Source organism: Elgaria multicarinata, chromosome 7 (assembly GCF_023053635.1).
Source record: "Elgaria multicarinata webbii isolate HBS135686 ecotype San Diego chromosome 7, rElgMul1.1.pri, whole genome shotgun sequence".
Classification (NCBI taxonomy): Eukaryota; Metazoa; Chordata; class Lepidosauria; order Squamata; family Anguidae; genus Elgaria; species Elgaria multicarinata.
The window spans coordinates 72,431,095-72,457,767 of NC_086177.1; the positions used below are offsets into that span (position 1 = coordinate 72,431,095).

Below are 26,673 nucleotides of genomic sequence, written 5' to 3' on the forward strand. Positions count from 1 at the left end.
TTAAGATCTTTCAAAGGACGAAGCTTTGCTTCAATACATTCAAGTCACTGATGGAGTCAATATTTGTATGGCTTAGAACACAAAAAAAGCACAGCAGAATCAGATTTAAGGTGCAACCCTATGCATGTTTAGACAGAAAAAAAAGTTCTACATTTTGCAGTATCCCTCCAGCCAGTTGTGCTGGCTGGGGCATGCTGGGAATTGTAGGAGTTTGGGGTTGTTGTTTTTTTCTAAATATGCATAGGATTGCACCCGTAGAGTAGCACTGCAGTTTCTCAGCTATATTTCTGTGGAGCAAAGCAGCAGTATTGGAGTTGTCCTAACACACCAAAAGAGGGAGGGGGGGAGAATTCAGCCAAGATTTCAATAACCTAATTGCTATACTTCCTATTTTGGCTACCAAAACTTCACAACTGTGTTACCCTTCCTGTAAGCTAAGCACAGGCAAGATGTGATGAACCAGGCATCATTGAGCTTTTAAACTGTCTGCACTACAAGGCAAAGCCAACTGTCCAACTATAGATTGGTTTGTTGGTCGTCTAAGTTAGCGCACTTTTGGGGACCTGTTCTGATGCCCACCCCTCCCCAGACATCAGGCACGTGCTGGCTTTTGCTGGCTCCACAACCAGCTTCTACATTGCTTCAGATCTCGTGCCTGCTGCTACAGGACATGAAGGTGGAATAGAAAACCACCCTCTCCAAGGCAACAGGGATAATATATGATTTCCACAAAGCAACAAAAATTTTAATGTGGAGGGCAGTGGCACTCTGGCATATTAGGCATTCTATTCCCCACCCACCCACCCACTCTCTCTGCTATGCTCAGCTCTTATTATCAAATGAAAATGATTTTTTAATAAGGCCATCGCCACACTTTGTACCGCAGTCACAACCTGCAACAAGGTATCACCGGAGCAGATTGAAACTTTTTATCCCAGAGCTTCTTAACCAACCTAAATTACAATCAGTGGTTTCGGAATCATATCCAGAAAACCGCAGCCATCATTACAAGCATTTTCTTACAGCTATTTACTGTATAAATACACACACATACATTTTTGTCTCAACTTATTACTAAAGTCCAGATTGAGAGTGGTTAAGGGCTGACAGTTTAAAATATGCAACACGTCAAGGGCAATAAAGTTCAAGTTTGAAGCATTCCCCTTTGCAATGTAACAAGAAGAATATGGACATGATGGCTCTGAACAAAGTTGGGGGGGGGGACATAAAATAAATGGCAAATAAATCAGGTTTTACCCTCTGAAGCCACATTACAGAGGGATATATACATAATCTGAAGTAAGGCCAAACAAAAACAAAAGGCATTTTGATCTATGCAAAATTTAGGCTAATTATTTCCTTGCACAGATGTCCTGAGATTTGTGCTGAATGGGCTCTGTGTCTTTATCGTGATTTTTAAAGTAACGCTTTATACACACAAAAACATTTGGTTGACCATGGACCCATATTAAAAAGAGAGGCAATAAAATATATGAGAACAGGGGGTGGAGGGCAAGGGAATGAACAAACCTTCATTTGAGGCCTCCATCCTTCTGACTGGCCTAAAAGGCCAGATGTCCAATAAAATGTAAAACACAGCATGTTTTGTGTAGTCTAAAAATCTTTTGCGATAACTTATTGCAAAATGCACTTGGCAGTTCACCATACCAATGGAAAACTGTCCCCCTTTTGGTTCACACAGTCCTTTAGCCTCGACTCACAGTCACCAATAGAAAGATCTGGAGAGAAAGTTTGCGGCCGTGCTCAGCCAACTGGCTGCACCTTCTGGATGCGACCCAACCCGGGACACTGCTTTGTCTTGCTCCTTTGAAGGGCTTTCGTCTTCTGGCAAATAATCAGGGAGGTCGGTATTCTGTTCCACTTCTACAGGGGTATCTTGGAATGGAACCAGCATCTGTTTAAAATGGGACAACCAGGCATCATGGGGTTCAGAAATCTAACCTTGCTGCCAAGCTGAGCATCACTCATTAAGACAACTGCTGTTTTAGACATTTGTAGAAATGCTCAAGCCCAGGAGCCAAATCCCACACACCCTTTCCCCTGATCATCAATCATCTGGTAGTTTCCTGGCTTTTGCTGTTCTCCCACACACACACCCCGCCCCCGCCCCCCAAGACTGAGCTAGATGGACCAAAGGTCTGACTCACGCACAAGGCAGTTTCTTACATAGTTTGATCAAATGGTGGTTTCAGATCCTGGCTTGTTTGGAAGCTATAGTTTAACCATGTTTGGGGAACTTAGGTATGGTTAAAAGTAGGAACTTGAACCTTCTCTTACCTGAAAAAGAGGGTGGAGGAGCATGCTAATCCAAGGCTGATTAGCGTAATGGGAAATTTTAAGGTTGAAATGCCTCTCCGAAGGCTTAGTCACCAGCAGCAGGAGCTTTAAGCTGGTATTTTGGTCCAGCCCCTTTTTCCTTTGGCCATACCTTTTGGCCTTCCGTACCAACCATCAGTGGCATGTGGCCTCCAAGAGCTTTTCCGAAATGGAATTTGGCCCTTCAGCCAAAAGACATTCCACAGCCCTGTTCTAAACATATTCAGAGGTTTCGCAAGACTAAAAGTTCTGAATATTTTTCGCAACACTCAAGATGAAAAAAATCTTTATCCATTTTAAAAACACAAACCAAACACTTCACCAATTTCAATTTCTCCATTCATCCCCCAAGGAGCACTTCCTTCAAGATATACCATTTTGGCTATGCTGTAGTGTAGGGGATTTTGGATCACAGAGACTTGTGTAATTAATTAGGCAGTTTTCCCAAAACATCCGCTTAATTTAACTCAGAAGACTGCATACTCTCTTACCAACAGAATGTCAGGTAATGCCTTTATTGCATTGGTCTATTGTAAGCAAAATTCTACAGTGTTAAACCAATGACACACCTTTAATTCTACCAGGCTTTCCATACACAGTTGGCATGAAAAGCTCCACATGTGTAGAAGCTTTCCATTGTCTCCTTCAATGAAGGGAGATCGCTACCACCACATGCACACAAACACAGAGGTGTCATTATGCAGATATTCCATGCCCTGATTCAAAGCAGAAACCAGAAGATCCCCTGCCTGCATGGAATTTCATGCATGCATTCATTGGATTATTGATGCACCCTGTGCATGGGCTACTTTTAGTTTATTTTAATTGCTGATATATGCAACTGCTTGCTTTTAAATTCTATATCATTTTCTCACCTCTTCTCCACTTTCACTTTTCACAACTTGCTGAGCTTTCATAACTTTGGTTGATGCTATTGCTGTTGCCAATGCCTGCGCGAAAAAGGGAAAAGTAGAAAATAAAAACAATTTCATGGGTCTCTATCCAATACTGAAGGGTATGAAAGCAAACCACTGCAGACGCTTACCTCTGCTTTCAAATCTGATCTGATTCGGACTACACATCTTTGAACTGCCATTTGAAATGTAAAGCTGATGACCCCTTTAATTTTCAGCAAGGCCTCTTCACACAGGTTTCTCCGAGACTAGAAATTAAAAAGACATGGGCTATGTGCAAATACTAACCAAACAATTGTGGACATTAACATAGGCACCACTACACATTCTAAGAAAATACACGAAATGAACCAGAATGGCCATCTTTTTTGTTGTTGCTGCTGTTTTTCTTTTAGAAAGTGAGAGAAAGAAAAAGACACACAGAAAGAGAGAGAGAGAGAGAGAGAGAATTGCTTTGAATTTAGCCAGGGAGAAAATTTAAAAATAACATTTCTGCTTACATTTTGAAGACAAAACAGGATGGAATCAACTGTGAATAATGAGAAGAATGTGCTGAAAAGCAAAGAAAGCTTTCCTCCGTATGATCAGCTAAACAGTCCCCTGTGGTTAGGTTCTGACTGACTGAAATGCTCATTGATGAGCAGTTAGTGTTTAAGTTGCTATTTATCAGACACCTTGCATCCATACTGACTAAATGCATCAAAGCAGCTGTTGTATCCTTCAGCTACCTCATCTGTGGCAGCTCATGGACATCACTACACTGCACAAACTCCACTGTGATTTCAAAAGAAAAGGGTCTGCTCGCAAATATACAAGCGCAATGCTACGTTTAAAGCAAGTGACAGGGCCCACTGCGCAACAACACTCCACGCACCTGTGCCAGTGGCACCTGCTCTGCATTACCCCAGCACGATTTGTCATGCACTGATCGTCTCTCTGAAGACAGCCCCATAGTAATAAGGTGCCTTTTAGGGCAAGAACAAGTACACTGCTCATACACCCTTAACTATGGTGAGGCTTTTGAGAATTTTACACAGCATCAACACCATTGCTGCTGCTGCTGTTGTTGTTGTTGTTAATAATATTATTATTATTCATTACTACCCTGTAAAGTAGGTTGGGCTTAGAGTCAGAGGCTGCCCTAAAGTCACCCAGTGAATTCCATTGCCAAGTAGGGACCAGAACCAACATCTCCCAAGTCCCACTCCAACACTCTAATCACTACACTATACTGGCCACACAACTTAGAAGTGCCTCAATATAGCCAGCCTTGTTTAGACCTTGTTGCTTTATACAAGCAATAAACCAGAATGGGTTTGGAACACAGCTGATTGCTTGGGGTCTTAGGCTATACTAACTATACTATACTAACACACACACCCCTTCATATCTCACACCTACCAAAACACTGGGCTGACTCAGATGTAATAGGAACCATGGATTTTGGCCACATGAATGAGCCTGCAGGCACCTCAGGTACACACACTCTCTCCTCTCCTTGTGCATGGCCGTTAGATTAGAAGCTTTTGCTTCCACAATGTAAAATTTCCTATCCAATTCAAACTCTGGGAACCAGAAATTCATAGCTCAGTGGTAGCTCAGGTAAGGCCAAAAGCCTAGTGGTAAAGCTCCTATTTTGCATGCAGAACATCCCAGGTTCAATCTCCGGCTTCTCCAGATGGGGTGAGGAAAGAATCCCATCTGAAACCCTGGAGAGTTGCTGCCAGTCAGTGTTGACAATATTGAGCTAGATGGACCAAAGGTCTGACTCACATACAAGGCAGTTTTTTACATTGTTTGTTTGACCAAGAGAGAATCAAATGGTGGTTTCAGATACCAGCTTGTTTGAAAGCTACAGTTTAACCAGGTTAAGATGTCATGGGGAACTGTGGTTTGGTTAAAAGTAGAAGCTAAAGCTTCTGATCACCTTCTCTTGTCTGAAAAAGAGGGCAGAAGAGCATGCTAATCCAAGACTGATTAATGTAGTGAGAAATCATGGTTTCCTATTACACCTGAAATTGGCCCAATGGCTCAGTTCACACACAAGTATTTTAACAATCTATAAATTAAATTTTAATTTGGCTGTTTTAAATTTATATTTTAAATTTTAAGATTTTCTAAATATTCAGAAAAACTGGAAAGAAAATTATCTAGATTTCAACGCATTCAAGACTGGTTTAAATCAGGCTGCCCAAATTATCAGGCTTTCTGCCTTCGAAGCAACAGATGAACATAGGCAGCTGCCTTATACTACGATCAAGACCACTGGTCTGTCTAGCACAGTACTGACGACACTGACTGGCAGCAGCTCTCGAGGGTTTCAGGCAGGAGTTTTTCACAGCCCAATTTAAGGATGCCTGGGATTGAATCTGGGACCTCCTGCATGCAAAGCAGGTGCTCTGCCACTGAGCTGGGGCTCCTCCCCAAATACACACTGGAAGTTGGCGTTTATGCAAGAGAAGTGTTCACCTTTCCAGAACTGGAGAATGGTTTGTAAAGGATAGAGCAAACAGGACCAGTGACAAAACGTTTTCTGTGACTGCTGAATTGTTGGGTATACAGTGAATTATTTAGTTTTCAAATGAAATGGCATTGAGTATCATTTCTGTGAAATACAAAATAGAGCTTCTAAATTATTCTTGTATTTTGGACTGGGGTTGATCTGGACCTTTATCAGCTTGTTTTGGTTTTTTTGTTACTAGACATCTAAAGGAACAAAAAGTTTGGGCAAAAGAAAACATTACTATCCTAATAACTGATGTGGTCCCCCCTCCCCCCCAAAAAATACTCTCAAAGCTTTGGGGTTGTAAAATTTCATGGATGAATGTAGGTGTCCATGTTAGAAACATCTCTTTGAAACTCAGAATTGCTGCAAGTGCTGACTATAGTTTAAGACAGCACCGACACTTGGAAGTCAAAGTGATTAACAAACAGCGTTTTTCATGCACCTTTGTAGACTAAGGAGACATGCCGTCAAAGCCTGTGCGCAAACTAAAAATCCATCGTTCCTAGGAAGAGAGATCGTTTTGAGGGGGAAAACATTTGTTCTGAAAAAGTACACTGGTGTGCCATCAGCAGCTAAGGAAGCCCTTTGAATTAAGCGTGTCTCCTCTACACCGACTACTAGAAATGAGCATCTTTACCTCAGCATGAAGGAGTGAAATTGCAAGGATCTGCATTAGCTCTGTCTAGAAGAGGATACCGGCAGCCCTACAATGTGCTGACCACAGACCATTTACAGCGGTAATGTGTATTTAAATTGGCAGGCAAAAGAGAAATGGGCAGCATTTTCCTGGCTTTTAAAAGAGCTTTAGAGACAGTGATGGGCAAGCAAATGAACTACCAAGTCAGTAAACATAACAGAGATGAAACTATTGGAACTGATTAGACCTGGCTTAAGGTGTGGGGGGTGGGAGGAGGAGAGAGACAAAGAAAGCACAGAGGAGGGAGGTAACTGGAGGAGGAGGGGTGGCATATGCTCATTATTCATCAGATTAACAATCACTGACTTAATTAAGAGAAGATGGGGTTATCTACAAACCCGGTTCTCCAACAGGCTTACTTGGCAAAAATGTAAGCCAGTGCAGCAAAAGATCAGGTCTGATAATTTAAAATGGCTACAAAACTGAAACACAGAGACCTAAGGGCACTTGTGGATAACATCCTCAAACCGCCTTACATGCCACTTGGCAGCCATAAAGAGGCAAACATGGCCCTGGGGTGTTATCTACAGGGGAATGGAGGATAAATTTAAAGAAGTTATTCTGACATTGCATAAAGACTCCACCGAGACCTCATTATCACAACGGTTATCAGATAGCCAAAGAAATTTCAGACAATGAGAAAAGATGTCAGGAGAAGCCAGCTAAGAAAATCCAACATTTCTTTAGGTCTGAGCTATAAGATGATAAATTATTCCAAATGCCTCGTGGTTTTAAAAGGAACAATACAGTGGAAAGATTGTGCTTGGCGGGAGCTAGAAAGATTTATCAATCCCCCTGTAGAGCATCTCTTGCTGCCAAGCCCAGAGGTGAATCAAATCGGCAACAAAAGTTGTCAAATACAGTTGTTGGCAATTTAGTGCAGTCAAAAAAAATTTTTGTAAGCACATCTTAATTTTGTCCTGGAAGAATGTAAAATTATGCATTAATATTGACTAAAACCAACTCCTACAACAGCAGTGCAGAACGTCTGCCAGCCCGAGGGCCAAATTTCATTTTGGCGAAGCTCTCTGGGCAAGCGTTCCAGTGGTTAGTGGGGTGGGAGGCTAAATGGGTGGTGTCCCAAACATCAGAGAAGCATTTCACCTTTTTAGAATGGGGGGGGGACTGCACAAAAGGCAAGAAACCACCCAATGGAATGTGGTTGGTAGATAGAGGGTGTGGCTAGGGGAGGGGAGCATGGCCTTCTGGGAAATCCTTGAAGCCCAGATTTGGCCCCTGGGCTTTAGGCTCTACACGTTACAGACACCCACAAAAGCTGTAAATCAGTCTTAATGCAGGTTTTACATTTATGCTAGTTAGTACATGACATTCCAAGTTGCAAAGTTAAGACGTACTTACATAAAAAATAGTCGCCCCTCCTATATCTTCATTCCCCAGTGTGGGTTGTAGACCAAAAAATACTTATGAATTCCTTACCGAATCATCAAGGCCATCTATGTGTAAAACCACCGTTTTGGCACGTTTATTTGTACTTCCGAGGAAAAACTGAGCTTTCCGACGTCGAGAATTCATCTCGTTTACATTGTCCATGTCAGACATACTGGAAGACTGAAGAATATCGTAGATTTCAGAAGCTAACAGTTTCGTCTCCCCTGGTGTCGTGGTCCTAAGGCAAAGCAAACTGGGATTTTTATGGGCTTCTCATTACAGTTCTTTTTTTCCAAATACAGGCTACTCATGCAAGACTAACTGCCATATGAAGTCCCTCTTAGATAGTTCTCTAAAATACTGCTACTCTTAGGTGACATTAGGAACAACCAAAACTAGGCAAACACCCATAGCCTCCAAACCTTGCCTACATACCCTTCTAATGACCCAGCATAAACAGAACTATTACCAGCAGACAATGAAATTCTGTATGCTTTGAGTCATCCCCCCCCCCCACATGGCAGATTCCTGGTCACATTGGACTTTGTGTGTCTACCAAAGCCAGATGAGCCTGGAGTGAACCAGGAGTCATCTACTGAATTGGGCTTTGCATTATTTACTAATGCAGTTTCACATGGAATAGCCCTTCATTTGATACAGCAAAGCCTTCAAGCAAGCTTACACAGTTGTCAGAGTTGTACATATTGTGTTCCCACCCTGTCTGAATAAAACTATGTCCACTGATACCCCTAGGCACAAACCCTGTCATGGTTCACCCGAAAGGAAGGGGTCTGTCCACTTCATTTCCTTGAGGGTGGATTGTCACAGATCAAGGGGTAGGTGTATCACTCTGTCCCTTGACCAACTTAATCTCCCCTGGTGTCAAACTAAACAAATTGTTTACTGGTTAGGAAAGTCTGCCCTTAACAGCTGAAAATGTTACTTGAACAATGTAGAAACATTTAATGTGTTTTAAAACCAAAATAACCCTGAGGTGCACATTCCTAGGGACCCCTTAGTAAGTTCAGATGTCTAAGTTTCATGGTCTTTGCACTATGGCACTAACCGACAGACACATCCTCTTTTATTATTATAAATGAGAGTCATAAGGCTTGTGAAACGTCATAGGAGACTGGGGGTTATGAAGTGGATGATAGACCTTACAGCGTAACAAATTACACTGAGGAAGGACCTAAGGGTCCAAAATGCATTGGAATTCTTTTATCGCATTACTTATTATTATTATTATTATTATTATTATTATTATTATTATTATTTTATATTCCACCTTTTTTTTCCTCCAAGGAACCCAAGGTGGAGTACATAATCCTCCTCCTCTCCACTTTATCCTCACATCAACCCAGTGAGGTGGGTTGGGCTGAGAGTCTGTAACTGGCCCAAAGTCACCCAGTGGGTTTCCATGGCTGAGTGGGGAGTAGAACCCACATCTCCCGACTCCCAGTCCAACACTTTAGCCACTACACCAAACATCCTTTTTTCTACCCCTTTGCCTTTTTTTTTGGCATCTCAAGAGGTAAATGAATGCCTCCAAATCCTTGTGAACCGCCCAGAGAGCTTCGGCTATTGGGCGGTATAAAAATGCAATAAATAAATAAATAAATTGCCCCTTTCATCCATCCTTCTTCACTCCAGTGATTCTTTCTGGATCTCTCTCTTTTGCCTCCAATATTCTCCTCGTTCTCTATCTTCTGACAATGACATCCTCTTAGCACTCTCTTTCTCGCCTCTCAATCCCAGACTCCTTTTATCCACTCCCCACCATGGGCGTGGGGAGGTGCCATAGCTCAGTAGGTAGAGTGTCTGCTTTGCATGCAGAAGTTCCCAGGTTCAATCCCAGGCAACTCTGGTTAGGGCTGGAAAAAACCCTGCCTGAAAACCTGGAGAGCTGCTACCAGCGCTGGGCTAGATGGACCAGTGATCTAACTCAGTCTAAGGCAGCTTCTTCTGTTTCTATGTTCTCCATAGGAATCAATAGCAGCCATTTACTTTTGAAGGGAGGCATTCAAGAACACCCTCAGAGTGGGGACCAAGCCTGTGCCCAACTGCTAAGAAACAAACCAGAACTTATTTGCAGAGCCTGGTCTTGGGATTCTGATCCCCGATGACAGAAGTGGATGGAAAGCTGAGAGTTGGTTCTTTATTTGATGAATAACCAATGCATTTTTCATTGTATTAGAATTTATAACAATCTGGGGAAGGACTGAGTAACATTATTCTCCTTAGCGTATCTTCAAAAACACCAATTGACACAAAGGATTAGGGAAAAGATGGAAGGTCCGTTGCAAATCCTCCTATTCCCCCCTCCCCCCCGCCCAGGTTCCGAACTCAGCTTGCAATACTGTCAGTCTGGCATATTTCACATAAAGTAACTTTCAATTAAAATATGCTGTCCCTTTTTAAAACAGCATCTTGAGCAATCTTTGCTTCTTATTCCAGCAAGCTGATGGGAGGGAACTAAATATCTCAAGACAGCCTGCTTCAGCATTTTTCCTTCATAGCTGTTCAATTTGCATGGACGGCCACTGCATTCCTAACATTTCAGAATTTAGACAGTGTCCAACTGCCAAGGCTTGAAGATACTGCTTATTCAACCGTCACCACCTATCTCCCATTCCATGTAAGTTTAATTTTTATTCCCACATTTCCTACGGTAAAAATACCAACCCATGCACAGCTTCTCTTCAACCCCACAACTACCACTGCTCTCTGAAATACCATCAAAAACAATCGACTTGGTTCAACATATTAGTAAGATGTCTTTTAAAGGACAATTATTAAAACGGTTAGCAAGGAGGAAGTCCAAAATCAATGTAAAACCGAGGCCTTTTGCCACCTCATGGCTTCTATACCTTCCACGGGACATAGTAATAGCCACCAACTTCCATGGGTTTAGCAGACTGTCTTCCCCTATATACATCAAATAAACCTCTGGGATCTTCTGAGGAGGCCTTATTGGTCATTCCACAACCAGCAGCAAATCATCAGGCAATGGCATGCAAGCGGGCCATCTCAGTAGTAGCACCTACCCTCTGGAATACCCCCTTTCATGTATGGTCTGAGAGGCAGAGAGCTCTTGAAGACATTTCTATTTACTCAGCCATTCTCTGACTTGTAATTGCACTGCTCAGTTTTACTATGTGTACTTTTGGTTGTGGTTATTATTATATATTGTCCTTACATTAGTTTTTCGATTGTATTTGATGTGTTTTTAATGTAGGGCATGTAAAGATCATCAAGCAGTATACAACTAGTTTAAATCAAGAAATGGGGCTTGGGTACATTCAATGGCGACCAATGCCTACTCATCATAATGGCTATATAGTACTTCCAGTTCCAGAGGCAATATGCCTCTCAATACTGGTTGCTGGAGAACTCGAGCGAGATGGTGCTGTTGAATTTATGTCCTGCTTGTGGGCTTCCCAAAGGCAACTGGTTGGCCACATTGTGGACAAAATTCTGGACTATACAGGCTTTCAGTCTGATCCAGCATGGCTCTTACAGATGCTCAAATTTATTGTTTGGCTGGTTCTTGGGGAAGGGATGAGAAATAACGAATTTGCTGTAATCTGGACAGAGTGGGGGAGTGCAGTGAAAATTGTTGGAAGGGCATTGGCATTGGTGGATGTTGTTATTGTTTTTTAAACCCCATTTTGCCACTGCTTGTGCCAGCAGCATCAATGAGGCTCCTCTTTCAGCAGCTTTGCCATCCTTTTCTTAACTCCAAAATTACCCAGATGCAGCATCATTCAGAGGTACTCTGTGTGAGTAGGGGAAAGACAAAAACATTAGAATGCCTCTAGCACTTAAGGTAACGGGTGAATTTCAGAACACATGCCCAAGAAATGGGAAAATGGCACCCAAATTTGCAGTTTACAAACTGGAATGCTATAATCAGGTGCCGTTTTAGTACTGTCTAGGTAGTGCCTCTAGCAGGTTAAGATTTTAATATTTTTAGTTAAAAGATTTTAACTATTGTCCATGATTCTGGAATGGCACCTTTGTAAAGGACAGGATAGCTGCTTTTGCTTGTGTGTTTTTGTGTTTCTCTGAGCCTTCTATGAAATGGTGTCTTTGCTGTTATTTGGGGGGGGGGGATATGTCACTGGCATTTGGAGCTCAGCCCCCACCTCTGCTTGTACTCAGTTTCTTGGTATAGTTATTTGCCTTTGAGCCATGCCAATTTGCCTTTTGTGAAATGGGTGTTGATGCACAAAACTGTGGGTTCAAAAGGATAAAGTTGCATTCTGGAGCTCAGAGCCCACCTCGGCCTTGTACTTAGGTTCTTGGCTAAGTCACTTTTCTTTTAGCCCTTCAAACTAATAACTTTATCTATAACTTCCTTCTAGCAATAAGATATTTTGTTACTAAGCAAATTATTAACTGTATCCTTAGATTATTTTTCCCAATCCATAAAACTTGATTATATGGCAAAACCCAAGCTACATCCTCAGATAAAATTATTTTGTTCTGTTCTAATTAGACACACTAGATGGCATTGTTGCTTTTTCTTAAAATATTCTGCAATTAATCTAAAGTTGCATTCCCAAGCTCCACATAATACTGTTTAGTACACATGAGTGATTTCTTTCTCTCATAATACTGAATGTATGAAATGTATACAAACAATTTAAAGGCATCCCATAAAGTCATGATCCTCATATCAGAGAGGCATTTTACAGAGGAGGAGGATCACATATGCCACCTTGGCCTTCTGGGAGGAAATATAACAAAAAACAAAGTCTGTTCCTTTAAATATCCATTTATCAGAGGACAGGGGTCGTACTGGGCAGGGCCCCAATTTTATAAAGCTAATTACAAGACCGTGGTCTAACCATGTTTTTGAATCCACTGCAGACCCACACCAGCATCTTGTAAGTCATCAGAAACAGAAACAATCTCTCCTGGAGAAAGTTTGTGTGGGTTTGAAAAATAACTGCAAGAGAATGTACTTGCCTCCATGTATCAAACTGGTTTTCGTTGTAAAGGTAGTCACTAAACTAAAAGAAGTGAAGCAACTGCCTAGTCTCCCAATGGAGCCAATCCAAATGGAGACTACTATAGAGAACAAAAATGTGTGTGCATGCGTTCTGCAGGCATCCCCTGGTTGCTCGCTGTGCAGCCTACTAAACTCCACCCACTTTTCAGCTGGGGAGCGGAAAAGATCACTAGGTCCCATGCTGCCAATAGCAGCAGTGGGACTATGATTTTGGCTGTATTGGGAGCACTAGTGGGGAGGGGAAGAAGGGAGGCTTCAAGCAGTACTCCTGGTACAACCAAGATTCCCACAGAGATCTGATGAGTAAACCTGTCTATTAAAATGAGTGTGAGAGGCTGGGAGGGTGGGAAGAACCACCCTTAACCGTATACGCCCACCATCATCCTCAACCACGCCCACCATCACATGCAGCTCCCAACCGACTGCAATCTTGGGGGGAAAGGGGTTGCCCACCCCCCTAATGTAGAACCTTAGCAGCCAAAAGCACTACTAATACCATAGACCAAACAATGATACTTCTAATGAAATGCAATCAAATGCCAGATTGGAAGACATTATTCCACAATTCAAGAAATGTAGTCAGAGTGAGGAGCGGTGTCTCCTACATTTCTTTCCTTGCCTTTATAAAATTTGTCTGCAGGGCTTCACTGCGTGGAGGTAAAATGCTGCCCTAGTTTTTGCCCCTGCACTGTGCTTTGTTAGAACTCTGATGTGGTTCCCCCATTGGAAACCAGTAATCTAATGCCTTCCTTATTAAGCATTTCAGTCATAGATTGAATAGATTTCTTCCTCCTAAAAGTTTCAGTAGATACATTCTGGAATATCAAGATACATTGTCCATTATATTTTAAGCCTTTAATACAACTGGATTTTGCTTTATTTCTTTTGCACAACGTACGCCCTTCGTGTTGAAAATGCAAAAATATGTCTAGGCTTCTTCTTCAAAATCCATTATGAAATGACAGCTCTGTGAGGCCTTTTAATCCATCATCAAGTATTATTTCAAAAGTCATAGTTAAGTTATAAAATTTGCTATAATATTTTCTTTAACATTCTTCCTGAAGCCTTTAAAATGTAAATTGTCAACTCAAGTTCTCTGCACACCATCCAGTTCACCTTGAAATTTCTTCTGGTTATCAGCCAATTTTTAAGGGTATCATCATTACTAGTTTCAAAATCAAGTACCTGGGTTTGCTGACATTTACACAACTGACACCCTCTCTGTCAAATCGCATATTGCCATTTTCAATAGTGCAATCAGAGACTTGAACTTTGACTTAAATCAACTTTAAAAAGGGATGTATGATCCAGGATGGTGGTCTCAAATTCTCCTTTGGTTACTGGAGCTACCTGCTCCTTAGTTGTTCTCTGCATTTTTGCTGGCGTTGTAAGAGGAGAACATGCCAAAATAAAAGCCGAATTTGCTACCGCCCACTGTTGGGGACTTCTGTTTCATTGTCCTCCAATTTCAGGAAGAACAACAAGGTTATGCTTGGATAAGGGATTGAGCTCTGTGCCAGCAAGGAAAGCTGGATTCAGTCTGCTCTCGTAGAGGATGACATCACTTCTCTTTCACTAGACAAACCACGTTTGCACAATCTCTGTAGCCCACAGTAGCTTAAGCCACCAATGCGCTGCAACTTGCCATGGCTTATTTAAGCCATGGTGGGTTGCGGCACATGCTAGTAGCCATTTTGAACGTTCAACAGGTTCCATGGTTTGTTGTGATGTCCGAACCCTGGGCAACAGGGGTTATTTGAAAGTTAAACAACCCCCAAATAACCCTACAACCCTCTAAGGGTTACAACTCCTACTGTCTTGGTTTGAACGACACGGCAAACCATGGCAAACTCCCGCTGGGAGCTAAATATTCAAAATGGCTGCGGTCACAGGCCTCAACCCACTGTGGGTTACATAAGCTGCCGTGGACAGCAGTGATTGTGCAAACCAGCCCACAGTCAATTTAAACTTCTCTAGTTCTGGCAGTTTAATTATTAAGGGGAACAGCAAGCAATTAAACCTGCATGAAATTAAAACTGATGGGGATGGTTAAGTTTATAGAAGTGTGTGTGTGTGTGTGTGTGTGTGTGTGTGTGTGTGTGTGTTTTACCATATCTGCAAGGGATTCCAATGCAATTAAATGCATATTAATTGAGCTGATCATCTTAGGCAAGTAATAAATTGGAAAAAGCTGTGTTGGATTTAGTTCAGCTAGTTCAACTGGACGTTCTGGCAACAGCAGACTATCTTGTGCGGGGGGGTGGGGGGAGAGTGCTAGGTAATTGGAATTTGGCTTTCATTAATTTGTCACTCAAGAGCTACTAGTTATTTCAATTCCCCAGTGGATTTTTTAAAAGTTACAGGCAAAGATAGGTATCATAATGCTACTATATTATGAAAGGGAATATATATTGGTCTCTTCTACCCATGCATCACTTTTCTGTCAAACCCAAAACGAATCTACTTACTTGCAGACTACAAGCTAACATCACTGTATAGGGTCCACACATTAATGACTTCACAATATCAACCCAACTACTTGCTTACAAAATTCTGACAGGTTACATCACAGTGTTCATTTGCTGCTGCTATAAGCCTACAATACATCTATGCAAAATGCAACAGAACAGGACCTCATCTGTGATCAGGATCATAAGTCAACAAAACAAGAAAATGAATATTATTTTGCAATTAGTTCACTTACCTGGTTGCCTCTGGGCAACTAGAACCCTTATCAAAATGTTTGTTGGGCTACTTTACTAAGTTTGTAACTTCACTGTGGAAATTTTCCTGCATGTTTGCCTTATCTCTTAAATTTCGTATCAACTGTTTGGTACTGATATCAACGTTGCTTTTAAAATGGTGCTCTGACTTTAACATTCATTTGCACACTTAACATTCATTCATCCAGCAAAAGGAAACCACCTTCTTGATGTGACCAATCTCCATATACGTTATTTTAAAAACAACTTTAAGGCAGAAAAATATTAATTATGTACAGTTACTCCAGATCATGCACAGTATACTCACTTTTGTACAACAGTCTGTAAGCTCAGCATCATACCCAGTTCACTTTTCATCTTTTCTCTGTTGGCACGACATTCCGCCAAATAGCGGAGAGCCTACAAGAAAGGTGAGTTATATTGATTTACATGTATTTTCATTAGTCTTTTAGTTCTTTCTTTCATGCCTCTCAAAAGTACACTATAACATTTCAAAGGTTTTGAAAAGATTGCATGCAATGGTTAGAATATCTTCACTGAAATATCTTCAAAGTACACTTGCCAGGAAAAATGCCAAGAGTGATATTGATGCTCTCCGCGAGTTCACACATCACGCTAAGCTCCCCTGAGAATAAGTCACAGTGGGTGGGTTGACTGTCTGTTACTCCGGACAGATGAGCACCTGCTCAGTGGCTTGCTGTGGCTTGTTTCTCCCTCAGTCCCTTTCAGGCCTCAAACCAACTCCCAGGATATATCCCAGAGACCTTTGCAGCAGAAATCCTTATTTTCCTGTTCCCTGTGTCAGCACCTTTCCTGCAATTGGTCCGCTAGGGTTGCAGGCTCACAAGGGAAACTGCCCATTCTCCCTGCATCAGATCACCAAAGCGATTTAAGTTTCTGAGCTCTTATGAACAAAAAATAGCTCTTAAAAAAAATAGTCTGTCCGCTATCAAGCCTAGTATAGCCATATCCCTATTTTGTCAATGTCCTTCTCAGTTTCATCCTCCACTTTGGTGTTTTCTGAATGAAACTAGTCCCTACAAAAACAGACACACACACCAGATTGCAAAAAGGAAGTGATTTTCTGAGCCTTTATGTATGTGGGAACGTGTTTGCAATGTTTCCCCCCAGGGTCTTGCACAAAGTCAGGGTTTTGCATGTCCTGGATCATGCAGGTGGGCGATCATGGCAGCAGTGAAGCCACGAGTGCGCACCGTTCCTGGTCCCCAGTAAGTCCATCCCTCTCAAGCAGTGCATACTGGGACTTGTAGGCTCTTTCCCCACTGCAGAGTCCTAGGACTGTGCACTAACTGCTGGTTTCGTCATAAAATGGTAGCCAGGGCATCGGAAATCCGAATCTGAGGCTTGTACTGCCCTACTTAGCATAATATGTGAACAAGGTCTGATTCAAAATTACATTCAAAGAATTGGGCCTTTCAACTGACTTTCTATCAACAAGTGTATTAGCATGTAAACAAAAGTTAACACATCGTCCAATCAAAGTCCAAGTGTCCTTGTATGACCTGGGAAGTCCGAATTCAAGTCTTGCCTCAGCCATAAGCTCACAAGGAAGCTTCAGTGCCCCCATACCTGCAATATGGGAATAATACTGAGCTCCTGTACAAGGTCTGGGGCTATAATTACTGGGATCAGTGATCACAAAGCACTTTGAAAGCAAGAGAACAACAACAAATATTTGACATTACACACTTATGCAAAAAAAAAAAAAAAAAGGGAACACTTTTACTAAGAATGCCAGTGATTTTGCAAGCCATATACTGCAAAATATACTGATTAAAACATTAAGACCAACCTTGATGTTGATAATTTTCCAGATTATTCCTGATGAAATTCCTGGAAATTTAAAGTCCTTGGTTACAATAATGATAATTGCAGCTAAGATTATTTGGGCCAGAAGGTGAAAGGCGGCACAATCTCCAGCGGAAAATGAACGGCTGAGTAAATGTCTAGAACTTGCAGTTATGGATAAGCTGACTAACTATATACAAAGGAGGGAAGGAATTTTAAGAGGCACAGAGTATATGGACAGGTGGGCATGTTTTGTTCAGTCTTGGAATAATAGGTATGGGAATCATAAGCTTGAGATGTTTTTGTTCCAATAATTATTTGTATTATAATTATCTGTATCACTTTTTCTTTGTATAAAACTGTGTACTGAATAAAAAAACTGCGATCCTACACCTACTTAAGTGGGAATACATCCACTGAACATAACGGGACTTAATTCTGAGTAAATATGTATAGGTTGGCACTGCAAATCTTATTGGAATTCCAATACTATGATCTCAAGTGGCTAACATGTTGCAGGAAACAAAGTTTTCAGCAATATGACAGCTTATTCTGGATAAAAGTCAATATATGTGTCCAAAGCCTTAGATTTGCATTTTTGTTTCTGAAAGACTATTTCTATTTTGATTATTTATTTATTATTTACAACATTTATATACTGCTCAATTATCTAACACAGATTCCAGAGTGTAAACAGTAAAAGTCTAAAAAAGCAAATTAAAATTATTCAATTTAAAAACAAAGGTGCAAGAAAAACAGTGGCTAGTCAGTTGGGGAAGACTTCTCGAAACAGAGTTGTTTCCAGGAGGTGCCAGAAGCAGCCTATTGTCGGCACCTGCCTGACGTCCAGGGGCAGAGAGTTCCACAGAGAAGGGGCCACCACACTAAAGGCTCTTCTCCTGGTGGATTCCAATTGGGCCACAGATCCACGTGGAACCACCAGGAGCATGCCCTCCGATGACCTCAGTGATTGGGCAGGTTGGTAAGGGAGAAGGCGCTCTCTTAGATATCCTGGTCCCAAGTTGTTCAGGGCTTTGTACACTAGTACAAACTGTTAGTTTTTCCCTACCCTGTGCCTGCTTACCCTTCCCTGTACCTGTTGGCATTCTCTTCCCCTCCTTATTGTTTTACTATGATTTTATTAGATTGTAAGCCTATGCGGCAGAGTCTTGCTATTTACTGTTTTACTCTGTACAGCACCATGTACATTGATGGTGCTATATAAATAAATAATAATAATAATAATAATAATAATAGTACCAAAACTTTAAACCTGGCCCAGTAGCCAATAGGTAGCCAATGCAACTTCCTCTGCAAAGGAGTTATATGCTGGAAAGAGGCAGCTCCTGACAACAGCCAGTATCCATTAAAGGATACTGTTGTTTTTATACTGTCTTTTATGTTTTGATGGTTTTTAAATTTTGTATACTTTTAATGTTTACCATTTTTAATTGTTGTAAACCGCCCAGAGAGCTTCGGCTGTGGGGCAGTATATAAATGTAATAAATAAATAAATAAATAACAGCCGAGCTGCTGCGTTCTGCACTAGCTCCAGCTTCCAGACCAATCTTAAGGGCAGCCCCACATACAGCACATTGCAGTAATGCAGTCTTGAGGTTACTAATGCCTGTACCACTGTGGCCAAGCTGTCCAGAAGAGGCTGTAGCTGGCGAGCCAGCCGAAGCTGGTAGAAAGCACTCTGAGCCACCATGGTCACTTGGGCCTCCGGCAACAATGATGGATCTAGGAGTACCCCCAAACTACGAACCTGATCTTTCAGAGGGCGTGCAACCCCATCCAAAACAGGCATTGAGCCTTTTCCCGGACTCAGGAACCACTCACCCACAGGGCTTGCCAGGATTCAGCTTCAGTTTATTGGCTCTCATCCAGCCCATTATTGGGTTTAGGCACTGATCTAGGACTTGCACAGCCTCTCCTGATTATTCCCTAATGACCACCCCCAAAGGCTTCATATAGATGTTAAACAACATTGGGGACAACATGGCGTCCTGAAGTACCCCATAGCTTAATTGCCAAGGGGCCGAAAAATGATCACCCAATTTTACTCTCTGAAATCAACCCTGCAGGTAGGACTGAAACCACCAGAAGACAGTGCCTCCAACGCCCATCCCGCAGAGTCGGTTGAGAAGGATACCATGGTCAATGGCATCAAAAGCCAATGATAGAGCAGAATTAACAGGGTTGCACTCCCCCTGTCTCGCCCTCAATAAAGGTCATCCATAAGGGCGACCAAGGCTAATTCAGTCCTGTAACCAGATTGAAAACCAGATTGAAATGGGTCTAGATAATCAGTGTCCTCCAAGAGTGTCTGTAGTTGTTCTGCCACAACCCTCTCCAATACCTTCCCTAAGAAAGGGGAAATATTTGTGTGTGCGTGTGTGTGTACGCACACACATGTAAAAATCAGGATATGTCACAAGGTGAGGTATTTTGCACCATACAAATGAATTATTGGGGGGGGGGGGGAGTTTGAATATTTTAGTACACTGTTGCCCTAATAGCAATTTGGGTTTTCCATAGGACTATTTAGTGTTACACTTTAACCTGAGCCCTAAAATTATACAGCCAGATACCAAAGGACTTTGCACCAGAATTCAACCTGTTACCTGTTTTTGTGCTAACTTTGATATTTACTCAGTTCCTAATTGCACTGATACAGCATGTCTGTTACCTTAATCCTTGCTAAGTATTATTTCCTAATCAATACTTTTTTTTTTTTAACACAAATCTATTAATAATGAAGACACAAGAATTTAGGCTGCAATCCTAGATGCACAAATGTAGGGATAAATCCCCCGGGCTGAAGGAGGTTCTCCCACACACACTATGCTGGCTCACTGCTCCACGAAGAATACTTATATTATATATAAAAGACCAAGCATAATTGTTTTTTAGATTTGCTTCTGCCTCAGAGGATATTCAAGGCTCAGAGAGGTGTTCAAATCAGAAGCCTAGAAGTTGAAAACTGAATTGCCAGTGCAGCAGTCAGAGGTGCCAAATACATACCACCACTCAAAAGAATCAGATCAACGAGGACCAGATCTTAAGCCCTGGATGTTATTTAAAAGGAATCACACAAATCTGTGACAGAACACCATTTGAATGATAGAGTCACATCCGTCTGCTGGATAGACCTCTATATTATTTGCCAATTCAGACCTATGTAGGAGAACCATACTCTTCCCCAACCTTCTCCCTACATGTGAAGGGTTGGGATTGAACCATCCTGCTCATATAGCGTTCCTGTCTCTCCTCCACCGCCAAATATGCACAGATGTTAACATCTGAGTAGGGGTAGTCACCTAAAATCCAAATGCACATAGGTCTGAGCAGTACAATATCCAACAATCAAATTTTGTGTTCCAGGTTCATGCACACACGATTTTATGCATGTATACCTAATTCAAATGCATCCAAACGTGTATGTCTAGTAATCACAGAAGCGGAACAGAAGTGGGAAGGATAGGGAAGCGTGGTCTTCTTTTTGTTATGCACACTGGGATAACATCAGGAAGAGCATCTTCCAAACTAGTCCATGGAAAGCATTTTCACAAACATGAAACACACTGCTAGATCATCACATATACTAGAAAGCAGGGACTTCTTGGGACTTCTCAGCATACAGACATGCAACAAAATGCTCAAAACATACCATGCAGCTTTGTGAATCATAGACCAGTGCCGGCATAATGTGTGATTATTTATGCAATATGAAGTGGTTAGTTTGCAGATAGGTCTAAAGATATTGAGCAGTATCCAATGCTGTCCGTGCACTAGCGGTGCTGAGAAGCTGTGGGATCAATTGAGTTATTAAGAGTGTTAGGACTCAAACCCCACCCATGCCTTGTACATAGTCTTTGGGGCAGGTTACTTGCTGTTGTGACTAGCCATACCTCCCAGGAAAGCCATTTCGTAGGGTGCCCAGGGCAGTTTCTCAAATTGCCACATGTGCCCACAGATTTTCTATCCCTGCACTAGAGTGACCCAAAGTGGTTCTGTGCCAAAAGCCTGGCTGAAAAAGATCTAGTTAATCTGTTTCATCCAGAAATCCCTGGACATGTGTTGCCCAAATGCTCACACACTTTGCCCCCAAAATGGAATATTTAACACTGGGAGATAATTACGCCATTTTTGGGTGGGGGGTGGAAAGGCAGGGTACAAATCAAATATATAAATAAAATTGTTCAGGTCTGAGGGATCCGAAGATAACTACCTTAGTAGGAGCCACAACACACTTCCTTCTTCAATATCACTGGCACACAACTCTCTAAGTAAAGCACTCACCACTTCATTAACCCAGGTACAAAACCCAGACTGAACTGATATAAACAGCCAGGATAGGCAAAAGTCCAAAACACAAGTAGGCAGCCAAAAGGATTCCATCCATGTCCTCAGGACAAGCTAGGTGAAAGATATCCCACAAAACCTAGGAAGTAGATGTCCTCCAAAATCACCACCACTGAAGACTTTCTCTGCAAAACATGGAGCACACTGGCCACAGGAGGCTTCCAAACATCCCTTCACCTCTTTCTGAAGCCCCAGTTGTAACAGATCCATCATAAGGCCAAACAGCTCTGCTGGGTGGCACTGAGTAAATGCAATGGAAGCAGAAAAGTAAGGGGTTCTTTTTTTCCCTTTTTTTTTTTTGGCTGTCATCACCACTGCAGAGGTCACAAAGATGAGCTCCAAGTTGTACTCGGTCAAGCTTTCTATGTGTTTTCCTCCATCATAGTTCTGGCAGTCTTCCCATCTGCTTCATTACACCCCCAGCTCCCCAGTAAGCCTTAAGGGTTCTACCACAGGATGTTTTACTGCATCTACATTCAGGTGGTCTGTGCAAATATATATATATATATATCTTCAGCAGTAGCAATACAATTTTTCTTGAGATTTTCACTTGAGACAATTTGTTTTGAGACAATTTGTTGAGAATTTTATGGAGACACAGTGGAAAATTAATATACAATACTACTTCAGTAGCCAATAAGCAATCATTTGATATCAAAAGCTCAAATTTACGGAGCCAATCACAAAGCATACAAAAAGTCCGACACAGAACATGTTGCAAGATAAGAAAACGGATTAAACTTACAAGTAGTGCTGAGTGGACAACTGGAGGGTTGGGATGATCCAAAAATAAAATAAGGCCTGGTAGACATCCTTGATCCTGGACAATTGCTCTTCTATTTAGAGGGTCAGCTGCAAGATCCCTCAGCTGGTTAACTACGGATAATGCATCAGGTTCCTCACTCATCGTAGTGTTCATTTTTCCTTGTCATACATAAGATTCTGCTATAAAAGAAATTTTATTAACAAGTGTTAATAAAGGTACATAAAGTAATATAGCACACACTAGATTGATCCTATTACATTTTCCTAAGTAGTTTTAAAGCATCTTTAAACTAAAAAGGTGCAATCAGCACATGCTGTACCAACCATCCTGAAAAATCAACGATTTCTGAAGATACTACCTTCACTACATTTGTTTAATTTCAATTGGAAAAAGAAGTAGCATGTTTATAAATACAGAGTTGGGGGGAAAGAGGGTAAAATCTGCAAAATTAGTTAATTCTTTTTCAAAAATTGTACATTGGCGTTACCATTTGAAAAAAGGGAGCTTTAGAGAGCTGTAGGGCATGAGAAGTGGAAGAACAACATTCTCAACTTCTGCATGCCATCTCTGGCAAAACAAAAGAAAAAACAGTGCCGGAACAAGTGTTTCCCCCAAATATCAGGAACAATAAACTAAACACACCATAACAAAATGTCAGTGCACACACAAAACATGCATTTTAAAATCACTGGGAAGTTTAAAAAATATGCACATATAAAAATGTAGAGATCACAATTTGTATATTCATTATGTACACAATACATTTGTTGTTGTTGATGATGATGATGATGCAATTATAGAAAGCAGGATCTCTTAACGCATTCAAAATTTTGAGAACCTAATCTAAATAACTTGATTAAACTGTTCTCCCAAGAGCCTTGGGATCCCTTGAAAGTTTATTAAAGACTCCGCTATGAAAAGACTAGTAATGGCGGTCAGACATCTCAGAAAGATAGCCTTTCACTATCAATCTTGCCCTGCACAGCACAGGGGCATGATCCAGGGTGCACTTTCTGCTCACATGGGAAAAGTGACGCCCAACATGGTAAGTGCTTTGCATAAATCCTTTGAATATGACCCAGAATCTTCTCGATGCACAAAGTTATGTGGCAGTCCCCCAGACGTTCCACAGCATACAAGGCAAGACAGAAAACATTCCTGGAAGACTTTGAAAACCACTAAACTAAAACATGAATTCACTCTGGGGCTCTTGCTCACCCTGACTGAAAGTTCAAGTCAATTAGGCTGCTCACACTTACTAACAATCTGATATGTCTTCTCTTTTGAATTCTACTACACTTTGAACACATTAGAATAAGCAACATCATACTAGCGTTTCAATCTTTTATACTTATTTACCTGGGCGTCAATCCCATTGGACTCAATGGCACTTACCTCTGAGTAGACATGCACAGAATTGCAGTGTTAGCTGCTCTGTTTGGGAACTTAGATATCTGTTTCAATGAAACTCACTTCAAAAACATACTTAGGATTAACCCTAAATAGTTGCATTTGCATGTAACTTTACTGAAGGCTTTAAAAGTATTGGGCAACATGCTCATACAAATATAAAAAAGCATGTGCAGTTAATTTAAACAATTATGACCGATCCAGTTCATTATGTTTTACACTTGACTTCAGTCCTCAATAGAATCCCTAAAAGCACAGTCCTATACATGTTTATTCAGAAGTCCCACTATGTTCAAGAGAGTCCTACACCCCAGTAAGAGTGCATAGGATTGCAGTCTAAATCTCATAGTTCTATGCATGGAAGTTCTGCACATGGAAGAGCCATGCTAGATAAGACCAAGGTCCGTATAGTCCATCATTCTGTTCACACAGCAGCTGATGGAAAGCCCACAAGCAGGACATGAGTGCAACAGCACCCTTCTGCCCATGTTCCCCAGCAACTGGTGTACATAGGCATACTGCCTCTGATACTGGAGGTAGCATAGTGCTGTCATGACTACTAGTCATCGATAGCCTCCTCCTCCAGGAATTTGTCTAACCACCTTTTAAAGCCATCCAAATTGGTGGCTGTTACTACAGCTTGTGGCAGCAAATTCTATAGCTTGACTATGCACTGTGTGAAGCAGTACTTCTTTTTATTCATCCTGAATCTTCAACCAATCAACCTCATGGGATGACCTCAGGTTCCACTACTATGAGAAAGGGAGGAAAATGTCTTCTTATCCACATTTTGCACACCTCTTATCTACATTTTGCACACCTCTAACATGTCTCCCCTTACTCATTTTTTCCAAACTAAACAAATCCTAGTGATTTCAATTGGTCATGCACCCAAACATATGTATAACCTACAAAGAAAATATCAGACCTGTGAGAATCACTTTTACTTCTCCTTTGAAAAACAAAATCAACTCACTGTATTCCCCAAAATAAATCAATTATCCAAGCAGTCCAATTATCCAACTCTGCATTTCCACCCAGAAGTATACCCAAACATATACAGTGGGACATTATTCCAACATGTGCACATTCCCGTTAAGATGCAAGGGTTATAACTTCTTTGTTTGCATTGTAAAAAATATTAAATAGTAATAAAATTAAATATAGGTTTTAAGTAGTGCACAGAAGACTACCTTACTCGCCAATACTTAAAAACAACACTAATTTTCAGTTCTTTGAACAGGGCCAGACGACTGAAAGCGACTTTACATTGCAATCCTTAAACGCACCTACTAGATAAGCCCCAGTAGCGCTCATTTCAGAGTAAATATGCATAGCACTCTTCCACAACCTGGAGCTCTCCAGAGGTGTTGGACTGCATCTCCCAGCGTTCCCAGCATGCTGCATTAGAATGCTGGGAGTTGCAGTCCAGCACCCCTGGAGGGCACCAGCTTGGGGAAGAACACCACGGACAGGGCGTAAATGAAAGAGAGTCCCTGGAAACCCTGAGCTGAGAACAGAGGGGTTCAAATCGCTCGGAGGTTGTGACTGACGTCTCCCATGGCAGAGGGTTCACCTTTACCCACCCCGGGCCACTCCCTCGGGTCTCTTCTCACCCCCACCCCTTAATTGCCCATCCGCTGTCTCCCCTGCCGCCCCACGCCGTGGTCCAAGGATCCCCATTACCCGCCCTCACTTTCATAGGACGCAGAAGGGGAGGCGCTTTAGTGCTCCCGCCCCGGCAGAGGAGAGCCCAGTCCAGTCCAGGTCACGTCTCTGCTGTTGCCGCTGCTGCCCTCGCGCCCAAGGGAGAAGGCGCTTCGCACCGCTGAGCGCCCAAGCAGAGGTCAGCTGAATTGGAACCTTCCACCCCCGGGGATAACATTCACCCAGCCAAGCGGGCGCTCACAGATCTCCAGCACCTCTGCGTTCTCCGGGGCCTGATTAGCTGCAACCACGAGTGCTTCCTCTCCACTCACAGCTCGGCTTATTACGCCACTCCCTGATTGGTTAACTTCTGGAGTTCAGCGGCATTGTGGGTTAGAGTCTAACAAGGCATTAAGGCGGCTCTAGGGAACTACAAATTCCAGGAAGGTACACTCAGTCTCGCGAGGTTCTGCTTGAGTCTTGCATAATGGGGGGGGTGTTGGAGTTCATAAAGCAATCGTGTGCACGTTTGTATGGAAGTGAAACCCACTATGTTCAGTGGGGTTCATCATTCCAGGTAAGTGTGCATAGGGTTGCATTCTTAATCTTAAAATTGGAAGTATTTCCTCATTGCAATCTTATGCATGCTTATGCGGAGGAAAAGCCCTTTGTGTTGAATGGGTTTACTCCATAATAAGTTTGTTTAGAATTGCAGCCTGACAGTGCAGTGCTATACATGTCTACTCAGAAGTAAGTCCATAGACTTGGACACGGTTGACTCTCAGACAAGTATGTCTGGATTTGCTGCCTTAATTGCCAGTTTCACAGGGCTTCTGTGAAGCTGAAAACAACATGGATTGTGGTTCTTAGTTAAAATAGTACAAGTGGGAGCTATAACACAATGCAACCCATCTTCACGAAAGTAAGGCCTAATTGAGTTCAATGTTTGCAAAACTAGAGAACAGTCCCATTGAACACAGACTTGCTTTGACGTACACTGCATAGTAATGTGTTGTCTTTTCATTAGAAAAAATGTATATTACTGTGACTGATGTTTCAGTAAAACAAAATGATTTTTGCTTTATGTGGC

The 26,673-nt window shown here is 41.8% G+C and overlaps 1 protein-coding gene across 4 annotated transcripts; it reads right to left on the reverse strand.

Moving 5' to 3' along the window:
• Positions 1–805: 805 nt before the first annotated feature.
• On the reverse strand, positions 806–25,839 carry ARMC1 (armadillo repeat containing 1). 4 transcript variants are annotated; one of them, XM_063130789.1, is made up of 7 exons: positions 25,633–25,839; positions 22,506–22,702; positions 15,891–15,982; positions 7,892–8,081; positions 3,383–3,499; positions 3,213–3,287; positions 806–1,915 (listed from the first exon to the last, which is right to left on the reverse strand). In XM_063130789.1, exons 2-7 carry the CDS (start codon positions 22,677–22,679, stop codon positions 1,724–1,726), a joined length of 840 nt encoding a protein of 279 aa, XP_062986859.1. In that variant the 5' UTR covers positions 22,680–22,702; positions 25,633–25,839; the 3' UTR covers positions 806–1,723. The 4 variants fall into 4 exon arrangements, with proteins under 4 accessions (XP_062986859.1, XP_062986857.1, XP_062986858.1 ...); XM_063130787.1 differs by having other exon boundaries at positions 22,506–22,705; XM_063130788.1 differs by having other exon boundaries at positions 25,623–25,839.
• Between the last annotated feature and the right edge of the window lie 834 nt (positions 25,840–26,673).